This window comes from Embiotoca jacksoni, unplaced genomic scaffold (genome assembly GCF_022577435.1).
Source record: "Embiotoca jacksoni isolate LCO1_2020_lvr unplaced genomic scaffold, fEmbJac1.0.p SCAF_8, whole genome shotgun sequence".
Taxonomy (NCBI): domain Eukaryota; kingdom Metazoa; phylum Chordata; class Actinopteri; family Embiotocidae; genus Embiotoca; species Embiotoca jacksoni.
The window spans coordinates 18,291,040-18,307,048 of record NW_027185436.1 but is presented as its reverse complement, the minus strand read 5'-3'; the positions used below and the strand labels follow the sequence as shown (position 1 = coordinate 18,307,048).

The following is a 16,009-nucleotide window of genomic DNA, read 5'->3' as shown; positions in this document are numbered from 1 at the left end:
TCTGGCGATCATATTCAGCTACTTCACGCGCGATTACAGACAGGCACCTTGACGGCCAACAACTTGGGGTCCGAGTTAGCATGAATGGAAGCTAAATGTCTCTTTTTTTTTCAGTATCTTTAACTGTGTTTTGTTCATGCACAAATATCATAAGATACAGGCAAGTCTCTCATTTCGTGTTTCTGAAAACCTTCAACTATAAAATAGTTAAGTTAACCGCACCGGCTGCTTTTTTTTTTTAGCAAGCTGGATGTGTTGACAAGACTTCCTGCTCTGTTCTCATCTCTTGACAGAGATGGAGGGTTATCCCGGACTTATTGCCGGTGATTCTACAAAACAACAAGAAAGACATTACTACCTGTTGTCGGAACTGCAAACCTTAGTCAAAGGTTTACCAAGGTATTGTTACCTTCACACAACTCGGGAGAACTGGTTAAAGATGTCATTTCTAGCTTTACGTGCGGGGGTGATGCTCAGCTTCATCCTGATGATCAAAATGTTTGTTTTGGTTTGCGTTGTTCTTCTCCGTGGTCAGCTCCTTCCAGCAGCGCCTGTCTTACAACACCCTGAGCGACCTGGCGCTCGCACTCATAGACGGGACGGTTTATGAGATTGTGCAGGGCCTCCTGGATATTCAGCATCTGACGGAGAAAAATCTGTACAACCAAAGGCAAAAGCTGCACTGTGAACACCAAGGTCTGTGCTCTGCCTCACAGAAAACATACTGTAAATATACAGTAAACATACTGTAAACATACTGTAAACATACAGTAAACATACTGTAAACATACTGCAAACATACAGTAAACATACTGCAAACATGCTGTAAACATACTGTAAACATACAGTAACTAATTGGGCCTCTTCCGAGAAGCATCCCCACAAAGTGATTTGTCAATAGCTGCTGTTATTATCAGCCATAATGTGCAAATGCACCTCACTTTATGTTGTAACAAAAGGATGTCTTTGTGAAACTAGCATTTTACATGATTATAGGAAATATATTTTGTTTCCGCTGTTTATGTCTAATATCCTTGTTGGCAACTAGACTGTTGTTCACATTGATTTACACATGGGTTATATTTAAGATTAACACTCTGACTATGCACTTTTTTCCCTGCTCAGTGCCCTAGATTATAACCAACACAGTTCTTTTTACCATTTGAAATATGTTCAAGCGGCAATAGGCCTTCAAGCTTTAAAATACAACATGATTGCCGTGTCCACTTTGACACTGAAAGATTATTTATGCCCTTTTTACCATCTGAAACACCTGTAAAGGGTTAACACAACCCATAAAATGCGATTTCAGACTTTGAAAATGAACTGCAGCTCCTTACTGCTGAAAGATTATGATGAATTCTGAACGTTACTACAGTTTGATCCTGATAAAATCAGCTGCAGACATGCATACAGTATACTAAGCCATACAGGCTGCGGGCACTTCCATGGACATCTGTAATCTGTATGACTGCTCTGTAAGGAAAGCAATCCCCTCACACCCACAAATATATCAAGTATTAAACATTCTTCAAACAGGCCTTCAGTTTAAGGTTAGAATTTGAAAATGGCAGTGCGATGCTTGACTGCTTCCTTTTATGTGCAGCACTCAAACAAGATCTTGTACGAAAACACAAAGATGGTCTGCAGTCGTGCAAGTCTCACAACCTTGCGCTTCTCAAGTCAAACCAGCAAGCAGAGCTGGAGGTAAGCATCGAATTCACAGTACCTCTGATTACCGAAAGGAATATGGTACTTCCATATGCTTTTTGGTTGACTAACACTTGAGTGTTGTGTTTCAGGCTCTGGAAATTCGTGTGCGAGATGAACAAAGAATGATGGATAAGAAGATTGTAGTGGAAATGGATCAAAAAGTTATAGACCAGCAGAACACCCTGGAGAAAGCAGGAGTGCCCGGGTTTTATATCACCACTAATCCACAGGTGAATGTCCACACCTGTCTACCCACTGTGGTTAAAATGCATACTAACGCCTCAAATAATGAAAGTATAGCAGAGAAAACATGCACTTTGAGATGGAGACATATGTCCAGCAGATGGCGATGTATGTCCCAACTAATGACTCTTCGATGACTGTCTTTCAGGAGCTGACAATGCAGATGAACTTGCTTGAACTGATCCTTAAGCTTCAGCAGAAGGACTCACAATTTGGAATACTATGAGAAAGATAATAAAGAGGCCCGATCGAAAACAAAAGAGCATACGCTCACATTTCAGTAATTGTAACATTCAGTGTGCGTCAACATGTAACACTGCAATCTCTAAGAAGCAACAAGTTCAGAAAGCATTGAACATGTTGTTCTGAGTGGGATATTCACCGGCGTCCTAAACCTGTGGAAGGAAGCTGGTGCTCAAGTCCCAGAGGAGAGCACTGACAACTTAAATGCCATGTCACACATTGGGAAATAAGAAAGCTTGTTTTGTTGCAAATCCTTTAAAGACATGTTGTGTTTAGGGACACAAAGACATGAACAGAGATGCTTTATCTGGTTTTAATGTTGGGACTCTGGCAGTGAGATGGTCTCCTAACAGCCTCTAAAGACTCATAGGAGCAGTTGGCACCAAAACAAGGAAAGTTGTACTTATGTTTACTTGTATTTATGTTCAAACAGACCAAATTCTGAGCAGAAATAGTGTACTGAAAACTTTCCACATAGTGCCGTCTGCAGTGGTGAAGCTATGTTGTCGAAAAATCTATTATTTATTTTATATAGCTGGGTATTAACTTAAAATATGTCAAATAGGAACACGAGGTGAAGCGTGTCCGCTCCAGTGTTCTGGCTCTGTTTTGAACAGACTTTATTTGTGTATTATTGTGAAACATTTCCGACCTTCATATTTTTGATACTATCGCTACTTTATTTTGTATAAATTAGAGGTTGACATGTTGAGCTAACCATATTTTTTTTTAAATGACAGGGTTGATTAATATTTGTTGTCGGACATTTAAAAAAAAAAAAAAAGCAACAGTAAACAAGTTCATTAGAGACACAGATACAGACAGTTTGAACTTTCACCTGTTAATGCTTGACTGGATACCAAAAAAAAAAGAATACATAAATAAATCTGCACCTGAACAGAATCTATGGGCTCTCGTTTGATTTGTTTTCTTCATTTGATAAGCCTAACACATGAAATTGAAGTCCTCCATACTGTCATCCACATTGTACAGCAGGATTTACATCTTTGTTCTTGACACTGCCACTGATTAAAGGCAACATGTCCACTTAGTCCCGGCTGCATTGTGCCTCCATACATCATACATGGCTCCTTGGGTCTCCTGGCAGGGTTTTAATTGGCGCCCCTTGTTTTAAAAATGAAACTTGATCAAGTATTCTTGCCTTTGTTTTTTGACACTGGAGACACGTCATTCCAGGTTGGCACTTGATCCTGTTAGCTGTTTATCTGTCCTCGTTTATTCAGAGGACATTTAGTCAGGTTCTGCAAACCCCAACCCCCACCGTCCTCCGGCTTATCTCCTGTTGTGCTATAATATGGGTGGGGCGCAGTGGGGAAGCCCTTCCAGCAGGAGTGTTCAGGAAGGTGCCTGTACCTTTAAGAAGCAGTCCAGGCAGTGCATGTTGCCTTTTATTCCTCGGCGCACCTTCTGCTCCATCACCAGACGATACATCCCGGTAACTTCTCACGGCACCGGAGCCGCAGCACAGATGACAGACCCTGAACAATAACGACGGTAAATTGAATTCGTGAATTCATAATGTTGTTACTGACGTCTTTCCTTTTGTGCTTTCAAAAAGATCAAATGATCCCACCTAACTCACGAATGAAGAGTGCGATTCAGTTTTTCCCTCCAGGATAGAGGTTTTAGTCTGCTGCACTAACGATCGTCTCTTTGCCTTCGTTTCCATTTTATTATAAATTATTAATTTGGCATTTAAAACGACGCTTACTCCTCTCGTATATTCTTATTTCTCTTATGTGGTCGTGGACATGATCGTTTGAATGTGAAATGCAAACGAGTAGTGTAGTTTATGACAGCGGTCTTATTTCTAGAGGGGAATAAAGCGTTACGTAATTATCATGGAGGCATCCTGTTGTCGCCATATGCCTATCGAGGCCAGGAATCGGATGTTGCACTGCCCGGACCAGCAGGATGAACACTGGGAAGCCTGTTACTGATGAGAACACTGAATATAACAAACAAATGGAAGTAATCAGCTTCTGTAGTTGACTGTATTTATTTTGCACTTAAGCGGTGGCTTGTAGATGACGTGGATTGAGTGTTTAGGGCAGTGTCATTCATTGGCTCTATGGTTTGACCGCAAAAACACAAATATTAACGAAAATGTACAGACATAAAAGTCCAAAAATACAGAAACTGACTTTTTTTTTTTCTTCTTTTTTTTTGGGGGGGGGTGTACATGTATACCAACTAGTATACAAGTACGCATACAAATGTACATTATCTGATTCTGATGTCCATAATATTTCTCAACACGAGATGTTTTTAAAGATTTTTTTGTTATTAGAGACTACAGATAGGTGATCAAATGTTGTACATAAATCAAGGTTATTATGGCAGAACCTTTGAATTTTAAGTTTGCCTAAGAGAAGGAAATTATCAAGTTTTCAACTTCACCATCGCTCGTTGTGTTACTGTTAATAAAATCATACTTTAATAGGGACCAAGACCCTATAAATCTCCAATATTGAATGATTAAATAAGCCATGGTGTGTAAATTAAAATATTGTTCAATGTAAACATCAAATATTTTGTGTCCCTCTTGATTTTTTTTCATTACACAGATTAGGATAAAGAGATAATTCTTCTTTGGTTTTGAGACAAAGTTTGAAAGACAGTTCTGTGGTTTAATAAGCGATACAATATAAACATATTCTCCCACATAAACCTACAGTATGAGTCGAGCAGCTCTGTATCAAACATTTTGTGCCAATCAGCAGACCGAACAAGGACACCCTGAATGCAGCAGCTGCGGTAGATTTTCCCTTTTCTGATGTATGCCTTTGTCAATACTGTGCTCTGTCTCTGCAGGTCATCTTCATAGGCAAGTAATGGATCCAGTGTGATTAATACAACACCAACCTGTCCAGCTGGCCTGTCTAACTCTGTAACTATGGCAACCTGTCCGAGAGGCTGCGCACCAGCTGTGCGCCTTTGTCAGAAACTGAACCGACTCAAGACACTAGACGATGACATGATGGCAACGTCACTGAAACGCTGCCTCTCCACCCTGGACCTGACTCTGATGGGTGTTGGTGGCATGGTGGGCTCTGGGCTCTACGTCCTGACAGGAACGGTGGCTAAAGACACGGCCGGTCCTGCTGTCATCATATCCTTCCTTTTCGCAGGTATTGCTTCTTTATTGGCTGCCTTTTGTTATGCAGAGTTTGGGGCACGCATTCCCAAAACAGGATCTGCCTACATGTTTACCTACGTCTCTGTGGGAGAGATCTGGGCCTTTCTCATTGGCTGGAATGTGATTCTGGAGAACATGATTGGTGGTGCTGCTGTGGCACGTGCCTGGAGTGGCTATCTAGACTCGATTTTTAACCACGCTATCCAGAACTACACAGAGACACACATCATGCAGTGGAACGTACCCTTCCTTGCCCATTATCCTGACCTACTTGCTGCAGGAATTCTAGTCGTGGCCTCATTCTTCATTTCCTTTGGAGTTCAAGTGTCCTCTTACCTCAACCACATCTTCTCCATCGTTAGTATGGGCGTCATTGTTTTCATCCTGGTCTTTGGCTTTATGCTGGCGGAACCAGCCAATTGGAGCCAGGAACAAGGAGGCTTTGCACCGTATGGGATGTCTGGAATACTGGCAGGCTCAGCCACGTGCTTCTATGCATTTGTGGGTTTTGATGTGATCGCTTCCTCAAGTGAGGAGGCAAAGAATCCACAGAAGGCCGTTCCTATTGCCACTGCTATCTCCCTTGTACTGGCAGCAACAGCCTACATCCTGGTCTCCACAGTGCTCACCCTGATGGTACCTTGGCATACGCTGGACCCCAACTCAGCTCTTGCAGATGCTTTCTTCCGCCGTGGGTACAGTTGGGCTGGAGTTGTCGTGGCAGTAGGTTCCATCTGTGGTGAGTGTCAGCCTTTAACTAAGAAGTGCAATTTTAAGGGCTGCTGATATGTTTTTTATGTATTAAAACCTCAGATGTATATTGACTAATGTCCTCTCTGTTCCCATTTCTAGCCATGAACACCGTGCTCCTCTGTAATCTCTTCTCCCTCCCTCGGATCGTGTACGCCATGGCAGAGGATGGATTGTTTTTCTCCATTTTTGCAAGGGTCAATCCGATCACCAAAGTTCCCATCAATGCTATTTTGGTATTTGGAATCCTCATGGCCACCATGGCTCTGATCTTTGACCTGGAGGCCTTGGTCCAGTTCTTGTCCATTGGCACTCTCCTGGCGTACACCTTTGTGGCAGCGAGTATTATTGTGCTACGCTTCCAGCCTGATAAATCCAGTTCCAAGGGAACTGCTTCCACATCTCCCAACCCCAACGCCGAGCCCTCCCCTGCCCCCTCAGAGTCTCAGACCATAACTGAGGACAATGAGGAGCTGAAGCAGTATGAGTCCTTCTCTGACAAACTCCAGCTGGTGGAGAGGCAGAAGACAGGAGAGCGGCGGGGGGTGGGGCAGCTGAGGGCCTGGTGGGAGCCGTACCTGGACAAGCTGGTGGGGGACTGTGAGCCGGGCGAGGTGGTGGCCTTCTGTGTGATGACTCTGATAGTGAGCTCGGCATCCCTCTGTGCTGTGCTGGAATTTGGAAATAAACAACTGCAGCTGCCGGTCTGGAGCTTCACAATGCTGGTGGTGATTTTTAGCTTAGCTTACCTTCTCAGCCTGGCGCTCATATGGGTTCATGAGCCACAAAAAAACCACAAAACATTTCAGGTGAGCCTTTACAGCTATTATTCAATGTGTAATATAGTGACAGAAGCCAACATACATTTAAATGAATCTTGATTAAATGGAAACATTTACTTGATGCCAGTTGTTGTCCTGAAAATGACATTAATTGTGACTGGAGAATGACTGAAGTGTTATTGTTGTACAGGTACCTCTGGTCCCATTGACTCCAGCTGCCAGTATCCTCATTAATGTATTCCTCATGATGAAGCTCAGCCTTCTAACCTGGATTCGATTCACCGTGTGGATTGGCATAGGTAAGCAGACGTCAGAACTTGTAGCACCCAAAAAACCTTCTCTTTTGCATGGTTCATCAAACATATTCCTGCATTGCCTAATTTAAAAGGTGACCAAAGGGATTTCACACAGTGAGCAGTGGGCACACAGCTTCCTCTCCACATAGAAACTGGACTGCAGTCTACCACTGATACATGATACGTGAACGTTATCTCACGAAGCAGTTTGAATACACTGTCATAAAACACCTGCCCTCTGTTGCTAGTGAACATAATGCACATACGTGTCACTTCACCAGATTGAACAAATATTCTTTGGACGCTAAGGACACATAAACGTTTGTCATTCGGTCAGCAATCCTCTGGGGATAGGTGATGGTTAAACAGAGGTGAAAGCCCTGCTAGTGAGGGGAGATCACCGGAGAAACATGATTATCTGCATTAGCTTAAGGCTTTTCTGGACCAGTAAACCATTTAAACACCACTGTCAGATTGCTGCAAGTTAACAAGATGCACACTCGAGGAATATTACACTTGACAGGGTTTTTGGCTAAGCTCTCAGTCCCTGGAGACTGACATGGACACTTACCTTCCATAATGAAAAAAGCAAAAGATTTCTTCTTTGTTCAGCTTAGAGTTAATGTCATAATCAATACTGCAGCAGAGTCGACACAAATTGGCAAAAGCAATGGATTTCATCGACTGTAGTAAATAATCTTGTGAGGGCTTGTGAGATATTTTTTTTGAACCATGCCAGCATTGTGGCTGTATTGGTCCATTGTTTGTCATTTGTTACTCTGTTTCCCCACACGAATGTTCCCCTTAAGATGTTTAAAATTGTAATTGTAAATTCTATTACTTTAGTGGCTAAATACCTGCAAAACTAATGTTATTCTCACCTGCTTTAGTTGTACTTTATGTGTACTGCTAGTTAGCAAATGTTAGCATGCTAAATTATAATTGTGAACATGGTAAACGTTATAACCTGCTTAACATCAGCATGTCGGTATTGTACATATGAGCATGTCTGCATGCTGATGTAAATCAGTAGAGCAGGGCTTTTGCATATTAATGAATATCCTTGCATTCAAGCCCTGACCAAAAAAGTTCACACAACGCTAATTAAGCATATCACCGCGAGATAAATCTCTCTATTTTTCACAATATACTTAGTTTTTAAATCTGGTGTCTGGTGAGACATTCCTGCGTTGAACAGATGAATGCATACTGAGTATGCTCCAGGGGCAGACCATCTGTACCAGAAGTCTGTGCAGGAGAGAGCCAGCTAACTGTATGGCTCTTGACCTTCCAAATGTTGTCATGTTATTTATACGCTTGTAAGCGAGTCCTGTCACCCGAAGTCTAACAAAAAGGTAAATTTGAAAATTGTAATATCACTGCAATTATACGGTATGTTTATTGGTTTTTACAACATAAAAAAATAATTTTGACCTCCCAAAATAAGACCATTTAACATGAAACAAATCTTTATATCACTCTTCATGTGTCATCATGATTTAAGTTATTGCTACACGTGTTCCCTGCGGTCTCCTTTTCAGGTCTCTTTGTGTACTTTGGCTATGGGATCTGGCACAGTAAGGAGGGAATTCGTGAGCTGCAGCCCAAAGACATGGCAGCCCGGTACGTGGTGCTACCCAGCGGCAGCTTGGTAGAGACAGTGCAGTCCGTCCAACCCGACGGTCAGGTGGACCCCTCGGCGCACCACATCAGCGCCTCCGCTGCCTCAACTGCCGAGGAGTGTGCAGGAAAGAGATGATGTGTGACCAATCCTAGTCAACATTATAACTGCCTGGTATTATCTTTTGTTTCCCACTCATATGCTGTACTATTACTAGTATACTCTCTTGATCTCACTCCGTTTAGCGTGTGACAGTCTTTACTCGTTGTTCTGCAAGTGTGTGTACACCACAGGATGGGATGCACTCTCTCTGTCTTATTGTGAAGCATATTTGTATATCTTGTAATACTCAAATGTACAGTAGAGAGCTTTATTACTGTCCTGTAAACTTCTATCATCAAAGTTGTGTTATATCCTTTAAGACCAGCTTTTTTTTTTGCAACTCTGCCAGTTTGTCAGAATCCACGCGGTTCTCGGTTACACAGTTTCCGGTGCTTTCTTTGTTACATATGGTGGAGCTGGAAAATCAACATATACTTGTTTTTTTGTTAGATAAGAAGTTAACCACCCACATTTTTTGAAAGATATCATTTGTTGCATGTTTTTTTTTTTAAGTTAGGTAGAGGAATGCACAGAGTTGTCAGTTTACATTTTTGCCTTTTTCTCAGATTCTTCTCCCCAAATCCAAAGAAGAAACTCCTGACCTTAATAGTTTGGATCCATGTAGTCCATCTCCTCCTTTTGGTTATCATAGACTCCCCCTCTTATATTGGGTTCTGTCAAAGTATTTAATCCTATATTATAAGAAGCTATATGTATTTATTTTTCTATTAATCATCATTTTATTTTATACTTTCTTTTTCCGTATTTTTGCCATTCTCATTTTTGTGTAATTATATCTGTGTTAAATGTTTTGCATGTACCTCAGCAATTTGTTTTCACTTTTTAACTGGCTGAACATTTAATTTATTCACTTAATCTCCTAACTCTCATCCCATGATCTTTTACTTTTTTTGTGTCACCGATCTTGCACATGAGCAGTCTTTTTTCTCACGCACCGTCAGACCTTTCCCCTTTCTGTCTTGTTGGCATGAGATTATATATCCAAAGCACAGTGGTCATTGAGATCATATGACTGATGTCCTGAGACTACCTAAGAAATGATTATATAAATGGATGTGCAAGCACAAACTTACTGAATGGGAGTCTTCAGACAAAAATATTGGCAGGCAGGCAGGCAGACATTGGTTATGTTAAACTGGATCTACATCGTCTCTCTGAGGCCTCTGTAATCCCAGCAGATTTGCAGCAGTCCATGTCGCCAGTCTGCAGTTTGACCTAGATTAGAGAAAGCCACACATGTGAGAACACTCTCATATTATACAGATAACATTCCCTCGGTCTGCACTTGTGTCTATAAATGAACTGAAATGAGGCTTTATTTTTTATCACAGATGTAAAAGTACCTAAAATGATGTTTATTCCGTTTATACTCATGTCAGTTTTTGTTTTGCATGTGTTACATAAGAAACCAATGGCCTTAAACACATTGTAATTAATTCAGACTGATCTCCAAAGCTTAAAGTAGTCGGTCTGAATGGTTTAGTTGTTACATTAATTTGTCTGTTAGATAAATACTCTAATACAACAGGATTTCATGCTTTTGAATTATTAAACCAAAACACATAAATATAGAAGAGAATATACAGCAGGAGACATTTTGGCATAGTTTCAAAAAGGAGTTGGGATCAAGAGAATTTTGTACAATTTTGCACAGTTTGCAAACTATTGTCTGGTAATTCTGTGTCAGTTATGCTTTTGATGTCGGGGCCAGTAAAAGATATTAATACTGTGGTGCTTTTTTAAGCTCAACGTTCTCTCACGTCTTTTTCCGTCTTTTTTGTGCCAGGAAGCACAGTTATAAATGATCCAATTCTTTTTCTTACTTCAGAATAGTAATGCGCATCAAAATCTGAAATCTTTCTGTTATATAGTGTATGTCTGTAAAATGCAAAAGACAAAAAAATAAATGTTTTGAAGCAGCATTTACAAAAATCTAAATTGTGGAGTATCATTCACATCCCACACAGTTTAGACTCATCATTCTCAGAGGAGCTTTGTGTACAAGAGGCTGGTTTGTGTTAAATTGAGAGCAGAGAATAAGAAAAAAGAATACAGCAAATATTCACAAAACCAGGAAAACTAAACTGAATGACAAATGAATTCGGCGAGGAACCGGCACACACACATGATGAAATAAAATAAACACTAAATTGCTCATAAAACAAACAACATATCGTATATCATATATACATATCAAGTATATTATAATTATACTCAACCATTTCCCATGTCCTTCAAATAAAGTTTTCACACCTGTTTAAAAAAATTGAATAGATTGTAAGTATCTCGTGTTATCTGTTGAGCTGTTTCAAGTTCTGGCTGCCATACACTGCATACCTGGAAATTTTGACAAACTATATTAGGTATCATACCTAACCAAAACTCTAGTACTCTCAAACACTTGAAAATAGTGTAATGCCTGGCCATTTAGCTAAAAACAGAACCCATATGAGCAATGCTAACCACTTTGATGATTAAAAATGTTCTGTACTTTAAATAAATTGTTATCAATTGTGGTAACAGAAAATTACACACATGGTCAATTACATCAAACCCTTATATTATATGCTTATAAAAATACAACATATGCATCTACATAATCAAGAGTATGTATTTAGTCATTAAAAGACAGACACTCTTGATTAACATGCTGTCATTCATATGAATTGCTTAGTTGAGCATAGCGCTGATATAGTTTTCAGTGGCATCTATAGTGCTGGCTGAAGGAGTTTAAAACTAACTTCAATTATGTGGGATTAACCCTCAAGTCACAAGACATATGTTCAGTGAATGAAATGATGATGTGTCCATTCAGGTAGTGTTGGTGGGAAGTCACAGTGTTGATACTAAGATGACAAGTAATATTAAACAGATGTTAGTCTCCATCAGACTCAGATTACACAACCAAGCTCATGGCATCTCAAATACACTCTGCAAAACAAGCCTTTTGATTTGTGATGCAAATACAAAAACAAAAGGTATGTGTGGTCTTAATCTTGGTGCACTGATGAGGATATGTTGAAAAATTATATTGGAGGGACTGAAATAAAGGTTTGTATCGTGATTCAGCTGAGAATGATTCCTGTGAATCCTGCAAGCACTTGCGTTTCCATGGAAACTCCCTCTCCCCACCTTTGTTCGATAGCAAACAAACAATGACATGGACATTCAAGGTTGTACATTTACTTAGAACCATGTGATTAATCCGCTGTGATGGCCACCTATTCAGATACATCCAGATTTGTTTGAGAAACAATATCACATATCTTGAAACCTGATATGCAATTCCCATCAAAGCCCTATTTTAATAGCATTAAAGTAATAGTCAATATATACACAATAAGTTTATTATTTACATACATCTTAACATAACGACATGTTGTGCTAACAGTTGTAATTAAATGCCCTTATTGTACCCAATGCCAATGTAAAAAACATGAGAAAAATTGTAGGAAGAAATGTTTATGAGTCATTGTTGCCAAAAATCCTTTTATAAAACTGTGTTCTCTCTTGCAAAAGTGCCATCTGTTTAAATGCATTTACACCTCCAGGGTTTCATTTTTTCCTCTGATTCAAGTGAGAGAACAGAGAGGCACTGCGTGTCTTTGAATGGCTTTTCGCAGCAGTGGAGCCCATGTTGAAATGGAGGGTTTGAAGGTGAATTGTCGGGTACGAGGGGAAGGTAGACACATGATCCTCTGACCTGGCTGACTCCGGACCACGTTCTCCCCTTTTTGCTTCCTTTGCTCTGTTACTGTATCCCAGCCGTGCTGCACTGCTGCTCTGCCTGTGGAACAAGGACGGAGAAGGCAACAATGAAGACACTGTACTATAAGTACTCATTTATAAAACATGTTTAATGGTGCACGCGTTAGAAGGTCATATTTTTTAGAAATCCAAAGAGTAGAATACTCACAATGTACTCTTCTGCATTTGTGTGAAGGGGTTTGGTTGTCTTTCTATCAATGTGCTGGGCAGGTAGTTGTTCCCCGTCTGATGAGGAGAGGCTTCCTATTGATAAAAATGCACATATAATTTTCAATCATCCCAATAACATCAACAAAACCATGCAGGAGCTGAATGTACAACTGTGTATCAATTCACATGTTTTACGGCGTCACAGCTTTCCAATGTCTTACCCCAGTGCCATTATGTTGTGCTCTTTCCCCCAGTTTCTCAACACTTCTGTGCAGGGTTGCATTTTCCTGCTGTAGAACTTTTATACGAATGCTATTTGCCTGCAGTTGTTGCTCCATATCCAGATGCACATTTCCTGTACCTGGCACGCAAACAACAACATGTAAGTTGGCATTCAACATGACTGCAGTACTCAAAAACTGAGGTAGTCAGGAAATACAGTAAATACTAGACTGGATACAAGATTCACACTTTACCTTTTTAAGTAGGCCTACAGAATATGGAATAATTGTTGTAACATCAGCCTGTGACAATACATGTAATTGCGCTCTCTGCCACGTACAGGTGCACACGGACACTGTTGGATTCTCAGTTAATTTAACATTGTGTGTTTTCCAAACAAAACCAGCCACAGATGGCTTCTGCTCTACAGGACCATAAACACGTTTTATGTACATAGATGCAGGTAGTGTTAGTCAGTGGGTGATTCATGATTGCCTACTCTGTGGTGGGACCTGACCCAGGGGGGTGAGCTCTGGGAAAGCCACCAACAGCCTCTCCCTCTCCTTCAAAGCTTGTACGTATTCCTCCAGCTCAGCTACAGAGCTTTTCTGCTTGTCGACAAGTGTTTCTAGTGTCTGCTTCTCCTTTTGGAGCTTTAAACACAAGTCCTGATGGAAAAGAAAAACAAACATATGCTACCAGATTTAAACGTATTCAGTCGGGGTATTGATATGGGTAATGGCCATTTAAGGGTTCTGATATACCTGCTGTTGAGTGAGCTGAGCCTGCAGTTGGTCCTTCTTCTCTGACATCTGTTGCAGCTGATCACGTTGGTTGATATGTCTCTCTTCTCTCTCTCCCAATTGCCTCTGAAGCTCCTCACACTCTTCGTCGAGAGCATCAACTCTCTCTAACAGAGATTTCTGCTTCGCCTGCATTGACTGTGTACACAACCCCGGAAAAAACACATGACACCTGTATAAATCTAATTGATTTTGTGTGACTGTTTCATGTGTCAAACAATTAATGTCTCCAGCTGAAAACAACAAATAATCTGGTGTTTGTTGTGACACTGACCTCCTGTTGACGGCAAGCGCTCTGGTACTTGGCGTTCTCCTTGTCAAGAAGGAGTTGAGTGTCAGAGATTTGACTCTCTAACTGCTGGATCCTTTGTTGTAGTTTACAACAGGCCTCGTCCTCTATTTGCAAGGACTTCACTTTCTCCTGCAGCACATTCTTGTCACATTCTACCACAAATTTAAAAAGACACATTATGTAGCATAACAGTTTATGTATACTCTGCAAAACATGATTATCATGAGAACGGTGGCAGGATGGTAACAAATTTAATCGTACATGTGCTTACCAAGTGCTTGTAAAGAATCCTGCTGCAATGCTACTTTCTCCTTTAGTCCGGAATTACTTTCCTCCAAGGACAAATTTTCTGTAACAAAAATATTAAACATATAGTAGTAAATGTGATGTCAGTGTCTCATCATGTTTATTCACACGTTGACTCACCTCTCTTGAGTAGTCGTTGCTCCTCTTGTAGCCTTTGCTCTGTTTCTTTCTTGGATCTCTCTGCTTTTCGCAGTGAAAACTCCAGCTGGACCATGTTTACTTGCCATTTTTCCCTCTCTTGTTTGAACTCTTTCTGTGCTTTTTCTAACAGGGCCCTGAATCTCTCCCGCTCTGTTTCTGCTGCTGCTAGTCGCTCTTTAAGAGGCTGCACTGTATCCCGCGTGTCTCGAAGATGTTTTGCCAGCCGGCGCATGTCCCTGAGCTGCTCGTTGGACCACTGAGAAACATCACCTGCTGTCATTTGTTCCAGCGCCAGGGTGTCCTCCACAGCTTCTATGAAAGGCTGCAGAGACGAGGGCAAGCCCTCGCTCTGAAACAGATCTACCAAAGCATCTCCTGTCTTTCTTAAAATGGATTGCACTTGATGACAGGCATCACAGGGGGTGAGGGATGATTTGACTGTCTGGCAGCATACGTTATGGCTGTTAACTATAGGATAGTCTGGGGTGTTGTGGTTGGGGCTGGAAGATACATGACTCTGTGAAGAAAATTTTAATGTGCTTTTTGAAGACCAGGCAGAATGTCCACAAAAGTCAGTCCTTTGGCTCATCTGGGAGGAGGCAGGTGACACTGTCTTTGTCTCATCACAGTCAAATGTCTTTGGTTTCGTCTGTTTGTTATGGTCTTTGCAGATCTCCTAAAAGAAAAATGAGAGAATAAAAAGCAACGAGATCTATTTGTTAATTGTTAATGTTTGGCACTATTTTTTTTATTTGTATCATTCTCACAAAAAAAAATGAAGAAATATGCCAACCTTAATGTTGGTAAATTGAACTAAATTACTCCAGTAACTTCGGACCATCAGACCAACTGACAGGCATCCTCTCTGCTGGGTTTGTTCTCTCCTGCCCTTCAGTTGCTCAACATAAGCATTGAAGCTTTGCAGAAGAAGCAGTAGTCTTTTTCGGGCAAGGAGAGAAAAGACAAGTGTTAAACGTCTTGAAATAATTGTTGTGTAAATGTAATGTCACGTTATGCATCACCTGTCAATCACTAACTCCAGTAAAACAATGTGGGAGTGTTGATTGAATGCGTCCTCCCCATCCACAAAGTCATATTGCTCCAGCAGAGCTACCATGTCCAGATTACAGGCGAGTTTGTCGGGAAACTTCCAGGAAGAGAAGCGGACCGGTCCGGTTCTGGAAAACACGTCCAGAATCGCACCCTGAAGGTCGACCAGGTCTTTTCGGAGGCTTTCGATACAATCCTGACGTCCCAAGAGCTGACTCATGTCTGACAAGCTAAGTAGCACATTTATTTTTCTTCCTTACCCAGCAATGAAAGAGGAGGTGTAGCTTGTTGACATCGCGTCTCCTTGGCAACCTTAAAAAAAAAAAAAAAAAAAAAAAAAAAAAAA

At 40.9% G+C, this 16,009-nt stretch overlaps 3 protein-coding genes across 4 annotated transcripts; 2 read left to right on the top strand and 1 right to left on the bottom strand.

Moving 5' to 3' along the window:
• The first annotated feature begins 64 nt into the window (after nt 1-64).
• Nucleotides 65-3,096, top strand: dgcr6 (DiGeorge syndrome critical region gene 6). Its single transcript, XM_069178486.1, has 6 exons — nt 65-160; nt 294-399; nt 536-696; nt 1,607-1,707; nt 1,803-1,943; nt 2,105-3,096. The coding sequence occupies exons 2-6, from the start codon at nt 296-298 to the stop codon at nt 2,180-2,182; spliced, it is 585 nt and encodes a 194-aa protein (XP_069034587.1). The 5' UTR covers nt 65-160; nt 294-295; the 3' UTR covers nt 2,183-3,096.
• A 473-nt stretch (nt 3,097-3,569) lies between these two features.
• On the top strand, nt 3,570-10,853 carry slc7a4 (solute carrier family 7 member 4). Its single transcript, XM_069138300.1, has 5 exons — nt 3,570-3,714; nt 5,035-6,098; nt 6,212-6,918; nt 7,082-7,190; nt 8,729-10,853. The coding sequence occupies exons 2-5, from the start codon at nt 5,117-5,119 to the stop codon at nt 8,944-8,946; spliced, it is 2,016 nt and encodes a 671-aa protein (XP_068994401.1). The 5' UTR covers nt 3,570-3,714; nt 5,035-5,116; the 3' UTR covers nt 8,947-10,853.
• A 1,205-nt stretch (nt 10,854-12,058) lies between these two features.
• On the bottom strand, nt 12,059-15,935 carry ccdc157 (coiled-coil domain containing 157). Of its 2 annotated transcripts, XM_069178100.1 has the most exons (10): nt 15,636-15,935; nt 15,407-15,551; nt 14,593-15,289; nt 14,438-14,515; nt 14,149-14,318; nt 13,836-14,012; nt 13,571-13,739; nt 13,071-13,210; nt 12,848-12,942; nt 12,059-12,718 (listed from the first exon to the last, which is right to left on the bottom strand). In XM_069178100.1, exons 1-10 carry the CDS (start codon nt 15,881-15,883, stop codon nt 12,487-12,489), a joined length of 2,151 nt encoding a protein of 716 aa, XP_069034201.1. In that variant the 5' UTR covers nt 15,884-15,935; the 3' UTR covers nt 12,059-12,486. The 2 variants fall into 2 exon arrangements, with proteins under 2 accessions (XP_069034201.1, XP_069034202.1); XM_069178101.1 differs by lacking the exons at nt 12,059-12,718; nt 12,848-12,942; nt 13,071-13,210 and having other exon boundaries at nt 13,224-13,739.
• Between the last annotated feature and the right edge of the window lie 74 nt (nt 15,936-16,009).